At 60.3% G+C, this 14247-nt stretch overlaps 3 protein-coding genes across 5 annotated transcripts in view; 1 reads left to right on the forward strand and 2 right to left on the reverse strand.

Moving 5' to 3' along the window:
- Positions 1–5270, forward strand: part of PCBP4 (poly(rC) binding protein 4) — a 6520-nt gene extending 1250 nt beyond the window's left edge. Inside the window, exons 2-13 of one of the 3 annotated variants that reach the window (XM_042019912.1) lie at positions 701–816; positions 1118–1141; positions 1220–1252; positions 1511–1627; positions 1714–1842; positions 2084–2212; positions 2465–2539; positions 2709–2753; positions 2899–2974; positions 3365–3417; positions 3843–4012; positions 4347–5270. In XM_042019912.1, the coding sequence (XP_041875846.1) occupies positions 721–816; positions 1118–1141; positions 1220–1252; positions 1511–1627; positions 1714–1842; positions 2084–2212; positions 2465–2539; positions 2709–2753; positions 2899–2974; positions 3365–3417; positions 3843–4012; positions 4347–4662 (1263 nt within the window). In that variant the 5' untranslated portion in view covers positions 701–720 and the 3' untranslated portion in view covers positions 4663–5270. Of the gene's footprint in view, positions 1–700; positions 817–1117; positions 1142–1219; positions 1253–1510; positions 1628–1713; positions 1843–2083; positions 2213–2464; positions 2540–2708; positions 2754–2898; positions 2975–3364; positions 3418–3842; positions 4013–4346 lie in introns of those variants that run through there. The other 2 variants (XM_042019929.1, XM_042019920.1) reach the window with 2 other exon arrangements.
- Positions 5220–9101, reverse strand: LOC121660550 (probable G-protein coupled receptor). Its single transcript, XM_042019940.1, has 2 exons — positions 8330–9101; positions 5220–7991 (listed from the first exon to the last, which is right to left on the reverse strand). The coding sequence occupies exon 2, from the start codon at positions 7879–7881 to the stop codon at positions 6652–6654; it is 1230 nt and encodes a 409-aa protein (XP_041875874.1). The 5' UTR covers positions 7882–7991; positions 8330–9101; the 3' UTR covers positions 5220–6651.
- Positions 9102–9202: 101 nt separating this feature from the next.
- PARP3 (poly(ADP-ribose) polymerase family member 3) lies at positions 9203–13825 on the reverse strand. The gene is made up of 11 exons (XM_042019879.1): positions 13690–13825; positions 12844–13084; positions 12505–12630; positions 11899–12090; positions 11401–11536; positions 10947–11173; positions 10652–10807; positions 10425–10502; positions 10005–10182; positions 9657–9803; positions 9203–9541 (listed from the first exon to the last, which is right to left on the reverse strand). Exons 2-11 carry the CDS (start codon positions 13024–13026, stop codon positions 9372–9374), a joined length of 1593 nt encoding a protein of 530 aa, XP_041875813.1. The 5' UTR covers positions 13027–13084; positions 13690–13825; the 3' UTR covers positions 9203–9371.
- Positions 13826–14247: the final 422 nt, after the last annotated feature.

Consider the following 14247-nt stretch of genomic DNA (forward strand, 5'->3'; position numbering starts at 1 on the left):
CGGCCCCAGCCCCAACACGGGTGCTTTGTTTCAAAGCTGCTTGGCATCGCCCAGCTCGCCGGGAGCCAGCGGTGCCGCAGCCGCCCACCCGGGCCTGGACACGCAGTAATTGTCCTCCTCCCAGGGGCACTGGCCGCCCACGGCCACCCGGGAACAGGGTCCGGGGGGGCCCTGGGGTGCTCTGGGAAGGGACAGGGTGCAGCGGCATCAGTCAATGGGCATCATGCTGTCGTTTGGTTGGGGTGGTCCCAATCAGGGAGCTTGCCTCAGTTTCCCCGGGGGTTTTGCACATGGGCAGGGGGAAGGAAGGAGGAGAAAGAAGGTGGTTTGCATAGCCTGTGAGATCACCCAGGCCACCTCTGCTCTCCCCACTCCAGCAAGCGTCTGCAAACAGAATCCTATCCTACAGCCATGCTCCACACACCTTGCCGCTTTCCCCTGTACCCATCCAGTTCCTGGCTTTACGTGAGACAGACTGAAGGCAGCTCAGGCAGACACACAGCAGCGGGTCCCTTTTGGGGGTGCAGGGTGCCCGTGGGGTGCCATGGGGCCATGTGAACCTCCCCTGCCAGAGCAGGGCACAGTGCTGCCCCTGCCTCAGTTTCCCCATTTCCCAGCTGTAGGATTTTCAAGCTGCAGATCTGGGGGTGGGGGGCTAGCTGGGGCATCCCCCCTGTCTGAAGACCACCATGTCCCACAGACTCATCTCGCCCTCCCGCCATGGCATCGCCGGACGGAGCCAGTGGCATGGGCGGCAGTCCTGAGGAGACGGAGCTCAGCATCACCCTGACCCTCCGCATGCTCATGCACGGCAAGGTAATGGCAGGGGGCTCAGTGCCACTGGGGGGTCAGTGATGCCTGGGGTGAGGGGCCATGTTGGAGCTCCAGCTCCTCACCATGCCCTGTTTTCTTCCCCTGCTCCCAGTCTCTCCTGGGAATAGCATTCCCAGAAGGATTTCTTTCCCCATCCTAGGCCAGGGAGGGGCACATTCCCATGCCCCAGTGTCACCCAGTGTCCCTAGGGCAAGGTCTGCCTGTTGCCAGGCTGTGGGCAGAGGAGGGATGTGGCAGGCAGGGAGCTGCCTGCTGACAGTGCCTCTCTTGTCTGCCTTTTCAGGAGATCGGCAGCATCATCGGCAAGGTAAGATTTGGGGTCCTGTGTGTTGCCAGCCCTTGGCTCCCCTGGACCTGACCACCCACCCTGTTCCTTTACCTGCAGAAAGGAGAGACTGTTAAGAGGATACGAGAGCAGGTAAGGGCATGCTGATGGGCTGCCAGGTCCTGCTGCCTGTTGGGCCTATACCTGGTGGCTCCCATGTGCCTGGCCCCCTAAATCCCAGGTGGAACCAGGGAAAACAAAGCGGCACCCCAGGGAAAGTTGCCTGGGGCAGGTGGGAAGGGGAAGGCTCAGGCTTGAAGGCATCAATCTTCCCCTATGAGGCTACCCCTGGGAGAAGTAATGAAGCACAGGGCTTGTGACATCCCTAATGGGGTGTGACACTGTCCCCAGAGCAGCGCACGCATCACTATCTCGGAAGGGTCCTGCCCTGAGCGCATCACCACGATCACCGGCTCCACCGATGCCGTCTTCCGCGCTGTCTCCATGATCGCCTTCAAGCTGGAGGAGGTAGACAGCCCTCCTACATCCCCGCCAGGTGCCCCCACACCTGCGGGATCCTGGGGGTCTGACGCTGCAACCCACATCCCTCACAGGACCTGGGAGCAGGGGGCGATGGGGTGTCAGCAGGCAGAGCACCCGTGACCCTGCGCCTCGTCATCCCGGCCAGCCAATGCGGTTCCCTCATCGGCAAGGCGGGAGCTAAGATCCGGGAGATCCGGGAGGTGAGGCTGAGGGCAGCCTGGATGTGGGATCCCCTTCTTCCCCTGGAGGCACAGAGCCCTGGGTGTGGGGGCTGCCACAGTCCCACAGGGGCTGGGGGAGGTGATGCAGGAGAGGGAGCACCACCCTGCAGGTCCTGCAATGGTCCCTGGGGGCTCAGGAGGGGGACAGGGGAGGTGTGAGGTGCTGAGCCCTGGCAGGGAGTGGTTGGAGGATGCCAGCATCTCTCTTTGCTTCCTGCAGAGCACAGGGGCACAGGTGCAGGTGGCTGGTGACTTGCTGCCCAACTCCACTGAACGGGCTGTCACCGTCTCGGGGGTGCCAGACACCATCATCCAGTGCGTGAGGCAGATCTGCGCTGTCATCCTGGAGGTACCCGCCAAGCCCCATGCCCAGCCCAGGGGGCATCTGCTACCCACCTCCCCCTCCCCAAGGCTTCCCATGCCCATCTGGACCCAAACACCAGGGTCCCCCTGTGTGGAAACCCGTAGGAGCACCATGCCTTCATGGTGCTGGGGGCTATGCCCAGCTTGCTGGAGGCATAAAGGGGCAGAGGGTCCTTGGGGCTACAGGGGCATTCAGCTTCATCTCTCATCTCCTCCACCTCCTTCCTTCTGTCTCCAGTCGCCTCCGAAGGGGGCCACCATACCCTACCACCCTGGTCTCTCCCTGGGCACCATCCTGCTCTCTGCCAATCAGGTAAGAGGCCACAGCATCTCCAAGGGCATGAGGTGGCCAGGGGGGCAGCCTCTGACAGCAAGGGGAAACTCTGGTGGGCTCAGGGTAGTCTCTCTGTCCCAGGGGGGAGTGACCTGAGACAATGGTCCCCACCTGGCTCCCCACTGATGCCCCTTTTTTCTCTCCCCAGGGCTTCTCCATGCAGGGCCAGTACAGTGGGGTCTCTCCTGCAGAGGTGAGTCTGTCCCTGTAGCAACGGGGTCTGTGCCCACCAGGATGGGTGCTGCTGGTAATGCCTGTCTTGGGAGGCACTGGGGCACAGGGGACCCTCTGCCATCACCCCTAACACCACCTTCCTCCTCTTTGCACTGCCTGGGCAGGTGACAAAGCTGCAGCAGCTGTCAGGGCACGCACTTCCCTTTGCCCCCCTGGGCCATGCACCCACCATGATGCCAGGTGAGCATCTCCCATGCTCCCCCCAAGGCTGGGGGTGTGGGTGCCTCTCCTGATCCACCCTGACACCTGGCCCTGATGAAGGGGTTTCCATCCTCTGCACCCTTCCCAGTCCCAGCCCCCCCCGGCGGGTGTTCGGCCTCCCCCCCCAGCACAACCCTGTCATTGTTTTCCTGGGGTCCCTGCACCCACCAGTGGTCCCCAGTCCTGCAGTGAGAGAGCACCAGCACCAAATTATGACTTGTCTATGTCCTGTCCTCCCTGCCTCTCCCCAGGGATCCTCCAGTTTTGTCCCCAGAGCCGCTGACCACCCCAGTATGGGGCTGGGGTAGGGGCACAGAGTTACTGGAGACCTGCCCCCCCCATTGCTAACATCCCTGTCTCTCTCTCCAGGTCTGGATGCCAGCTCCCAGAGCAGCTCCCAGGAGTTCCTGGTGCCCAACGACGTATGTATTGGTCTGGGAATGACAAGGGGGACCACAGCTTGTCCCCACCCATGTGTCCCATCCCAGAGGCACTTTGCAGAGGCCAGCACCCACTGGCCCACACAGTGGAGGCTCTGCCAGAGCTTAGGAGCAGGAGGGAGTAACTGGGGCAGAAGAAAAGGGAAACTGAAACACAGGGCAGGGGGAAAGGGTTTGGCCAATGCCAAGGAATGGCCTTGACATGTGGCACAATGCCAGCTAGAGGGACTTGAGTGAGACCAAAAGCAAGGTTTGCCCAAGGAAAGCAGTGACCTGCCCTCCCAGCACCTTCCACAGTTTCACCAACCCTCTGAGGTGTAGGATGTGTCCGGGTGAACCCCTGGGAGCTCCCTGCTTGGCAAGACTGCTCTGGCTGCTTCTGGCTCACCCCATCCCTGCCCCTTCAGCTCATCGGCTGCATCATCGGCCGGCACGGCAGCAAGATCAGCGAGATCAGGCAGATGTCGGGCGCCCATATCAAGATTGGCAACCAGACCGAGGGCTCCAGTGAGCGGCATGTGACCATCACAGGGACCCCTGTCAGCATCACCCTGGCTCAGTACCTCATCACAGCCTGGTAGGTGTCAGCCTGGGAGGGACTCATGCTGGGTGCTAGTGCGGGGTGGCACTTCTCCAGCACCCCAAGGCAGCTTTTGGAGGATACCCCCACCACAGCATCCTCAGGAAGGATGAGCGGGGTGGTGCTTTGAGATCCTGAGGCGGTAGGTGCAGGACCCGAGACCCACCAGATTTGAGCCCCAGCTTTTTAATCCTGCTCAGTGGGATACCCAGGATGTGCCATGGAGACGTGCCAGAAAGGATGGGGCACGTGCTTCCTGCACCCTCACGTGGTGGGAGAACCACTCTGTCACCATGGTACTCACCATCATCCTTCTCTCTTGCTTCCCCAGCTTAGAGACGGCTAAATCTACCTCCCAGGTGCCACCAGGCCCTGGCTCCATGGACCTCGGCATGGGCTTCTCCCAGCCCCTTGCCCCAGGCTCCGGTGCAGCACTTCCCGCCGTTGCCCCAGCCCCCCCAGCCCTGCTGGGCACCCCCTACGCCATCTCCCTCTCCAACTTCATTGGCCTGAAGCCGGTGTCCTTCCTGGCACTGTCCCCATCCTCCATGGCAGGTCCCAATGGCGGCACCACCACTTACACGACCAAGATCTCGGCAGCCAACGGCACCAAGAAAGCTGACCGGCAGAAGTTCTCGCCCTACTGAACCCCAGTGGTGGGTGGGTCAGGGGGTCCAGGGTGCTCCTCAGTAGCAAGGACACCTTCCCATCACCCACCCTGACCTCAGCCTCTGCCAGGTGCCCCATATCCCCCACCCCAGGGAAGGGAAGGGTCTTCCTGGTGGTGATGCCCGCTGGAGGAAGGGGCTGTTTCATTGCCTGCTGCTCGTCCCAGCAGCGCTGTGCCCCCCTCCCTGATTTTCTGCACAGAGACCATGTGTCCTGGTAATGGGTGGGAGCCTATCCCTGCCGGCCTAGGGTCCCTTCTCCCAGTGCCCTGTGCTGGTGTGGGACCCCTGCCTCCTGCTCCTCACCCTGCCTGCCCTGCCATCCTGCTCACGCCCACACTCCATCTGGCACCCAAAAGCCAGGTCCCACTGGATGAGGACTGCCTGGCCTCTCCAGGAGTCCCCCCTCCACTGGCTCTGGTGGGGGGCCCTTGCTGGGCCACCCTGGGGCAATCGCCTCCCAGCAACCCCATCCAAGAGCCAGTCCCTGCTGGCTTGGAAATGCTGTATATATATGAGTCTATATTTTTTCCTCCTTTGTAACTTATCAATGGTTTAATAAAAAGATAAAATTTACAAGAAAATAACAATAAGAACAAAAATAATAATAATATTCCCCACCCTGGATAGAGACTTCCCCCAAAACAGGGGTGGCCCCAGCTCCTGGGTACTTGGGTGGTGGCTGGAAGGGCATCCCTGTGTCTAGGAGGGGATGCTGGCCTTCAGCCCCATCTCTCTGGGGGTCTTCCTGGAGCCCCTCCCTGCCACAGGGAAGTTAGAGAGGCCATAGGGCAGTTTTCCCTCAGGCCTACAGTTACTACTGGAGAAGGGACATCTCCAACCCACCATGCCAACACCATCCCTGGGACCTTTGTGGGTGGGCTGGGGGTGATGTACCCCCGCAGCCTTCCCCAAAAGGGTCCAGTCCTCTTTCTAGCACTGGGGACCCCATGAGAGTGTCCCCAAGCCCTTCAAAAGCAATGAGACTGAAGGGGAACAGCAGCTCCTGATCCCATCTGCCCAGCTGCTGCTGCCCTGGGGCACCCCACACAGCCACCCCCCACCAGCCTGTGTCACCATGTCCATCCCAGTGTGCCCTTGGCCAGCAGCCCGGTTTGGCTGGCACGTGGCACTGCTGGCCGGGCTTCAGCTGGGCAGCTGTGTCCATAAACAGCCTGGCATGGACCCCCGGACAGCCAGTTCCCCCCCAGGGGGGTGATCACTGCCAGCTAAGGGGGACAGAGGGCATGGCCAGGCATGGCCATGGGCATTGCATGCTGCCATGCCAGCAGGACAAACAGTGACACAGCCAGAGCCAGCCCTGTGAGTGTGTCCTCCTGATCAGTGTTATAGGGAGCAGGAGCTCCTCCACACAGACATTAGTTTTGGGTTAAACAGTCAAGGATGGAGGTCTTCATGCCTGCCATCCAGGCTCAGCAGGGGGCTCGGGGCCCTGGTGTTACTGGTGTTAGTGGCATTAGCTGGAACATTGCTCCTGGGTAGAATGCAAGGGACATCTGCTCTTTCCCACTGGCCAGGAGAGCTCCCAGCAGGGCAGTGGAGATGGAGGTGTCCCTGCCCCTGTGCAGGAGCCCCTTAGCATTCCATGTCTTGAGGAGAGCCCATCCATGGAACTGGGCTGTGCTGGTGGAGCCGGAGACAATTCCAGCCTGCAGAAGAGAGATGTGACTTCCCCAGATCTGCTACCTTCTCCTTGCCTTCTTCCACCACAACCATGACTGCTACCTTCTCCTTGCCTGTTGGCATGGGGAGCAGGGTGTGAAGGGAAAGAACCAAAATGGAGAAGAGCCACAGAGAAACACAGAGACAAACCATCTTCCAGCACAAGCTCAGAGAAGAGGTAAAACCTGAACAAGGACTCCCCCAAATCCAAGAGATTGGGTCCAAGCAGGTCTGACAGGTCCCTGGCAGGTCTCCTGCCCAGCACAGTGGAACAGAGCCTCCTTCTCAGCTGCTCTCTTCAGGAACTTGACCTGGGGTGGGGAAGCCCGCTGTGGTCTGGTCCAGCCTGTTCCTGGGGCTGGGGCTGATGCAGCTGGTGTGGGTCTCCAGTGTGCAAGTTGCTCTCTGGAGGAACTGCAAGAAGTTTTCCTGAACAGAAGCCTCTGAGATGGAAAGACAGAGCTCCTGACCCAGTGGACGGTTAAGACAGCTGCGCCGGAGCCGGGCCAGCTCCTCACGGATTTGGCGGTTCAGCAACCCGTAGAAGAAAGGATTAATGGCAAAGGAGGAGTAGGCAATCCAGGTGACCACCATCTCCCCATGCCCACCACCCAGAGTGCCAACAGTGACAGAGGAGTGCAAGTGGAAAGCAAAGAAAGGCAGCCAGCAGCACAAGAACTGTCCCACAATGAGGAGCAAGGTGAGGATGGCCTTGTTGCTTCCCAGAAGGCGATCTGGGATCAGCCTGGGCAGCATCAGGATCCTGGCAGTGAGGATGGTCACTTGGCTGGCGATGGAATCACATCGGTGTCTGGGTGCAACTGCCTGTGCCGGCACAGGCGCCTGCTGCAGGGATGCAGTCCGGGCCACGCGGTAGATGCTGGAGTAGACAGCAAGGATAATGATGGTGGGCAGAATGAAGCAGGTGATGCTGAAGAGGATCACAAAAACCTTCTTGTGGGCCCCGGGGCTCCAGTAGACTGTGCAGCGGCTGGCGCTGGTGGCCCCATTACCGTGAGGCCACGCCACCAGTGCCAAGACAGTGATGAGAACAGACTTGACCCAAACGAAAATCACTCCAGCCACTGCCAGCCTGATGGTCATCTTGACCTCATACCTCAAGGGGTGGACGATGTAGTAGTACCGCTCCACACTGATGATAGAGATGGTGAGAATGGAGGCACTGATGAAGCAGATATTCAGGAATATCACGGCCTTGCACTCAGCAATGCTGTAGATCACCCTGTTGAAGCAGGAGGAGCTGGAGATGATCCCCAGGGGCATGAGGAAAATGGCTGAGAGAAGATTGACCACACAGAGGTGGCAGACGAAGATGAACTTCCTGAAAAGGGGTGTTTTGAGGATGATGACCATCACCACGATGTTTGCCACCAGGGCGGTGAGGGTGAGCAGGATCATGCAGAAGAGGCCCACCACCTCCTGGGCAATGGAGTGCTTGGGGATGGAGAGCAGCTCTAGGCTGTCCGTGGTGTTTGACCCCGTCTGGCTTGCCATCCCCCTCCAGGGCTAAGCCAGCAGTTCTGGTGCCTGGGCAGCAAGGGCTCTTCTCCTGTGTCCCAGAGAGGGTAACCCCACCACAACCATGGCTGCTACCTTCTCCTTGCCTGTTGGGATGGGGAGCAGGGTGTGAAGGAAAAGAACCAAAATGGAGAAGAGCCACAGAGAAACACAGAGACAACCAGCACACCTCTAAGGTGCTGGAGGAGGGAGAGGTAGCCAGAGAAGTCATAGCACCCTGGCTGTCCCACAGCTGGCACCCAGGCTGTCCACAAGCTGGCCGGGGATAGCATTGCTAGAACCTGTGGGCACCCATGCCAGCCTGACACCCCGTCCCCCTCTCCAATGGCACCAGTATGTCCCAAGGAGGGACAGCACAACTTGCCTGTCCCAACCCTCTTGCTCTGGCCACAGGGGAACCTGGGGTGGGTGGGATTCAGCGCACCTTTGCTCCTGGGGAGATGGGTGATGCTCCTCTCCTCACTGGGGTCCCTCTTGCTGGTGTTGCTCCCGCAGCAGAACCGGGGCTGCCGGCCCTGTGTGAGGCCACGCTCCCCCTTCCCCGCTCCCGTCACCCGCTCGTCATCCTGTTTGCCTGCAGCCCGCCAGCTGCGGATGGCACCAGCTGTCACTCCCAGCGCTGCCTGCACTGCCTGCACCCGTGGCAGTCCCACGGGGACAGCTGCTGGGTCCTAGCAGCCGGCAGGGGCTCAGGAAGGGGGGACCGGGGTCCCTGAGCCCTGTGCCCCCCAAGAATGGCCACCCACTCCACCAGGCCTGGTCCTTCCAGAGGAACAACTCAGCCCTCAGGTCCCTGGGGCTCAAGGGACAGAGCTACAGGCAGGTCTGCAGCAAATCATCTCCACTGGCACATGGATACTCATGGGGCATCGGGGTAACACAGCTGCGAGTTGCCCTTCCCTGGCAGCCTGAGCACCCGAACAAGGGGCACACGTGAGCACAGAGAAGGGCTTGGCATGGGTGCCAGGCTGAGGCAGGACAGCAGGCATGGCACTAGAGGGAGGTCAGGTGTCAGGAACCAGACGGGCACTCACCCTCAGGATGGATGGATTAATTCCTCCATGCCCACGCAGGGCAGCAGATCTGGCTCATCCTCTGTAGCTCTGATGCCACGGGGTGGGCATGAGCCACATGCCTTGCTAACGTGACAAGAGCAGCTAGCTCTCAAAGACACCAGCTTTCATCTGAAGGCTTTGGCCCCTCCAGAGCCACCCGTGCCATCCCTTCAGCGACCCACTGACACCCTTCCCTATAACACACCTGCCTTGCTGGGCAGGAAAGCAAGAGCACTGCTCGATGCAAGGCACGGTGCTTTTATTCACAGCCAAAGCAAGCTCCGTCCCCATGCCAGCCTGTCCCTTGCCAAGCCCCAGGTGGGGTGGCCGGAGTGTCCAGATCGCTGTGCTCTGGGCTGATGGGTGCCACCAGCTGGTGCTGGCCCAGGGCCACGGTGCTCCCAGGCACCCTCAGAAGTGGAGCTGGACAAGGTAGCGGATCCGGCACTGGCTTTCCTGGTAGATGAGGTACTCGCTCTGGCTGAAGGAGGAGTCCTTGTAGGCAGGCATGGGGATGGGCTTGCCCTGGCACACCAGCACCTTCTTGCCATCCAGCAGCACCTCCTCATCCTGTGCAGGATCTGGGCCAGAAGGCACCCCACCAACACATCAAACCTGAGATCTGGCCTCTCTCCCCCCATGCCCTGTGCCCACCACAGGCCCACAGCTACCACACCGCTCCTGCCCCAGGCTCACCTGGCTCTGTCTGGCCACAGGCCAGGACACTGTCATAGCCAGCAGGTGGCTGACACAGCGTGGGGTCATCGCGGGTGATACGATAGGGCTTGCCCAGGGCCACCTCCGTCAGAAACATGATGCCAACCTTCTTAGATGTACAGCCCACTGCCATGGGAGAAAGGGATGGGGATGATAGCACCATCCCTGGTGTTCCCATCTGGTTGTGCCCAGGCCATGCTGGGACACAGGGACCAGTCGTGGGCTTGGCATGCCCACAGCTGCCTGGCAGGGGGTATGCAAAGGCAGCCAGGCTCACACAGACCCTGTGGGCATCATGAGCAGCCCTGCCCATCCCAGGACCCTCACCATAGCAGGCTGATTTGCTGTTCTCAGAGGCGAAGTAGATGCCCTTGCCCACACGCCCGCCCGAGTGGGGCATGATGCGCAGCCCACTCTTCAGGATGGCTGCCACCACTGCCACGTTGGTGCCATGCCAAAGCAGGCGCCGGTGCTCCAGGAGATCATGGGCCTTGAAACGCTCATCCTGGAGAGATGCAGAGCTAAGGGCTCTCCACAGAGGGAGACATGGGTGCCCAGGGGTGGAATACTGCCACCCACCTACCCAGTCCAGCCCCAGTGCCTGGCTGGAGGGGCAGGAGATGGGGTGCCTGTTTGGCCCTGGCCAGCTGGGCTGAATCCCCTCCTGGATGGAGAAGCCCTAAAGCAATCCTGGGGTGCAACCATGGCTTCCCCACTGTGACATGGGGAAAATCACCTTCTCCTCACCTCACCATCTCGGGCCACCTGCCAGATGTTGAGGATGCGGAGTTTGTGCCCAGTCTGCGTCACGTAGGTTTGGATCAGCTGCCAAGGGGGAGGCAAAAAAGCTGTGTCATTCCAGGCAGCCATCCCAGCAATGCCCACGGTCCCCCTGAGACATTAGGAACCTTTGGGGTGCCCACAGGCCTGACATAATTGCTTCCCATTATGGGACACTGTGGCATAAGAAGCACCTGGTATTCCCGGGAAGCCGGGTCCAGCAGGGAAAGCTGGCAGCAGAGCAGGGCGTAATCCTGATCCAGTGGATGAGCGACTTCTTTCTCCTCCTCCTCCTCCTCCTTCACTTTCTGTGCCTGCAGGCTCTGTGCCACCTCAATGTCGGCCAGCACCTGGCAGGGACAGAGCAGGGACATCCTCACCGCCAGTACTGGGCACTGTGCCGGGGGACCAGGGCAAGCCCAGCCTCCTGCCAGCAGCTCCTGCCCCACTGAGAAGGGATGCCACCCACTATGTGCTCTGGCATCTCACCAACAGCATGTCCTTCTTGGCACGCAGCAGGTCAGGGGAGTTGATGGGGGGTGGCCGTGCCCGTCCAAAGTTGTGTGGCACGATGGTGTAGAAGCGTGAGGAGAGCTCCTCCAGGCGTGCGGCCTGGGGGGGCTGCTCCCTCAGCGCTGCCTCCAGCTCCTCCAGTGCCTCGAAGCCCCTCGCGATCTGGTGCTTGCTCAGCTTCCCCAAAGGCATCTTCTTCACGTCTACAGGGGAGGACAAGGTGAACCCATCCACCCCACTTGCCCCACAGCTACTTCCAAGAATGTCCAGTATCACTATGGGCAAGTGTGGGCAACCAGCATGAGGTGTCCACAGTCCCATCAGGTGCCAAGATATCAGAGGGGATGCTCTAAAATCCATCAGCAACTCTGCTCCGTTCTCCTCACCCCCAGACTGAGCCCACGCCACCCATCAACCCCTTGCCTCCTACCGATATTCATGGTCTGCATGGCATCCCGAAACATGTCACTGCTGAAGATGAGGGATACCAGGTCCTGTGTGGCTCTGTCCAAGGTGCAGGGCAGCACCCGCTGCTTGCAGACCTTGTCCCCATCCACAGCATCCACCTGCAGACACCCCACATCAGCTGCGAGCCTGTGAGAGGCTGTGGGAGCACAGCACCAGCGCTGCCCATCTCTGTGAGGAGAGCCTGGTCCCGGGGCAGCAGAGCAACGGGCAGGTGCTGCCTCCACTTTCCATGGCCACTGCCACCCAGAAGGCCATGTTTCTCATTCAGGATGCCCTCCCATTCCATTTTAACTCATTAGCCCCAAATCTCTGCCTTCAAGCTGTTCCAGCACGCACCCAGACTCCCCTCAAAACCCATCCCATCCTGCTGACCCTCTTGGATGTTGTGGTGTTCAGTGGACCAGGAGTGCGATGAGGACCATCCCACCACAGTGACACCCTGGGTGCCCACAGTACTCACCCTGAGGGCAACCTCCACCTCCTGCCTAGCCCCTGGCTGCACCTCGATGAGCGTGTACTTCCCCGGCTGGGCAATGAAGTTCTCCCTTGTTGCCCAGCTGTTCTTGGTCTTCTCCCGAAACTTCTTCTCAAAGTCCTTCTTGGCAGCTTCCAGGGAGGCACAGGGTATGAGCTTGGACTGGCCCACCTCTCCCTAGCAGTGGACAGCAGCGGTCAGGACCTCCCCTGCATCCCTGCTCCACCAGCCCCATGCCAGTGGAAGCAGGCAGGAACCAGGAGGGCTGTGATAGCAGGGCTGTGGGGCAGTGAGCAGGAACATGCTGAGCCACCAGCTCAGGAAGACACCCCAGGACTCCTTGCTGGGCTGTCACACTCATATTCACTGCAGTGACAGGTGCCATGTGCCCCAGCCAGGCTGACCATGTTATGTGGGGGCAAGTCCTTGAAGCCCCCCCATTAAAGGGCTATAGCAGGACAGGTGGTTGCTCGCTTTGGGACCAGGGAAAAAGGATGGGGACCACCAGGTTCACCCTCAGCTTTTGGGGTTCCGAAGGCAGGGTGGGGACAGCTGAGGAGCAGGGGATGAGCAGTGCCAGGGTGGACTCACCACGCGGCCCCAGCGGTTCCAGACACTGTAGGCACCATCACACTCAAGGAGCTGGATGATGTAGAACTTGTTGTTGTTGGCACTGATGTTGGTCTGGTTCAGGGTGCAGTCATAGTCCTCATAGACCTATAGCGAGTGACACGGCCTGGGCTGGCACCTGGGCAGTGTTTGGGGAAGGAGAGGGTCCAGAAATGTCCCAGTGGGAACACATGGGGGTCTGCAAGGAAAATTGGGGCTGACCCTGTGTCAACAGGGCAGGGGATGCTCTGGGACTCCCCCAACCCTCCCACCCACACCCTCCCATCCCTGCCCCTCTGGGTACCTCAGCCCTGCTCTCACCCGGGCGTCCGGTGCCGTGCTCAGGGGGCACAGCCTATCAATGGTGGCAGGGGGCTTCTCCTTGGGAGCAGTTTTCAGGGCTGCCAAGGTGGAGCTCCAGGTGCTGTCCTCCTCTTCCCCTTTTGCCTTCTTTTCCCTGCTGTCTGGCTGCTTCGAGGAGGACGCCTGGCGCTTGGAAGCCATGACTGAGTCCCCACCCCCTGCCGTGGGGTCAGTGCAGCCTTAATCCCCCAGAAAAATCCTTGGAGATAGCAGAGAGAGAGGTGAGAGATGCCGAGCTGCCCTTCCGGGAAAGTCCTGTGGGCTGGGTCCTGCTTTCCCTGTGCCTTCAGCCGACAGCAGGGCTGGAGGAGGGGATGGGACCTCTGCCCACAAACTGTCTGAGTGTTGTCCCTCTGTTCGGAGTGGGTGGAAGAGCCTCTCAGCACCCTTCAGCCCTTGAGGGACCCCAAAGTGGAAAGAACCCAGTGACGCAGAGCCAAGGAGGAGCACAGGGGAGCTCAGCTGCTTGCACAGCAAACTTGGGTCAGAAGAGCTGGAAGAGGACAAGGGACTGCCAGCCCCCACCTCCCCTCACTAGGAACCCCCAATCCACAGGAGTGTGTCCCCAAGGCTCACCCAGGTCTGTGCCCCCGAGGCTTTGCAGGAGAGGAAACAATGTGACGACACCCCCCAAACATGCAATGCCACCTCCCCAGTCCCTCTCAGGACCAGTGAAATGCCTTGATTTGGGCATGGGGGGGCTCAGACAGCCCCCATCTGCTATGCCCCCTGCCAGTCCCAGATGAAGAGGGGGTGCTGGGGGCAGCAACGGGGACAGAGGTGCAGGGAACAGCCATGTCCTACCTGCTCCCACTGCTCGGGGCTGCCTGCCGAGGAGCTGCCGGGAGCCTTCAAGCTGGTCGGGCAGCCTGCCCAGAGGAGAAACTTTTTCCTTAGGCAGCAGCCACAGATGACAGCGGAAACAGCTGTCACGCCTCCACGTAGCGCATGCACCCTGTGACAGGCCTGCCTGCTGCCTGGCTGCACTGCCTGCTGCTGTACTGACTGTACTGCCTGTGTGCCTGTACTGCCTGTGTGCCTGTACTGCCTGTACTGCCTGTACTGCCTGTCTGCCTGCACTGCCTGTGTGCCTGTACTGCCTGTACTGCCTGCACTGCCTGTGCTGCCTACACTGCCTGTGTGCCTGTACTGCCTGTGCTGCCTGTGTGCCTGTACTGCCTGCACTGCCTGTGTGCTTGTAGTGCCTGTACTGCCTGTACTGACTGTACTGCCTGTACTGCCTGTGTGCTTGTACTGCCTGTACTGCCTGTACTGCCTGCACTGCCTGTACTGCCTGTACTGCCTGTCTGCCTGCACTGCCTGTACAGTCTGTACTGACTGTACTGCCTGCACTGCCTGTGT

The sequence above is a fragment of the Corvus kubaryi genome, unplaced genomic scaffold (genome assembly GCF_017639235.1).
Source record: "Corvus kubaryi isolate FWS band 111438036 unplaced genomic scaffold, C.kubaryi_AGA036_p1.0 124, whole genome shotgun sequence".
NCBI lineage: Eukaryota > Metazoa > Chordata > Aves > Passeriformes > Corvidae > Corvus > Corvus kubaryi.

Excerpts from the sequence above, each read along its gene's own strand:
- LOC121660550 (XM_042019940.1), bottom strand. The coding sequence starts at position 7,881 with ATGGCAAGCCAGACGGGGTCAAACACCACGGACAGCCTAGAGCTGCTC.
- PARP3 (XM_042019879.1), bottom strand. The coding sequence starts at position 13,026 with ATGGCTTCCAAGCGCCAGGCGTCCTCCTCGAAGCAGCCAGACAGCAGG. Across the intron at positions 11,537-11,898 it reads AGGTGGAGGTTGCCCTCAGG|GTGGATGCTGTGGATGGGGA; the intron begins GTGAGTACTGTG and ends GGGTGTCTGCAG. Across the intron at positions 10,808-10,946 it reads CCAAGAAGGACATGCTGTTG|GTGCTGGCCGACATTGAGGT; the intron begins GTGAGATGCCAG and ends TGTCCCTGCCAG.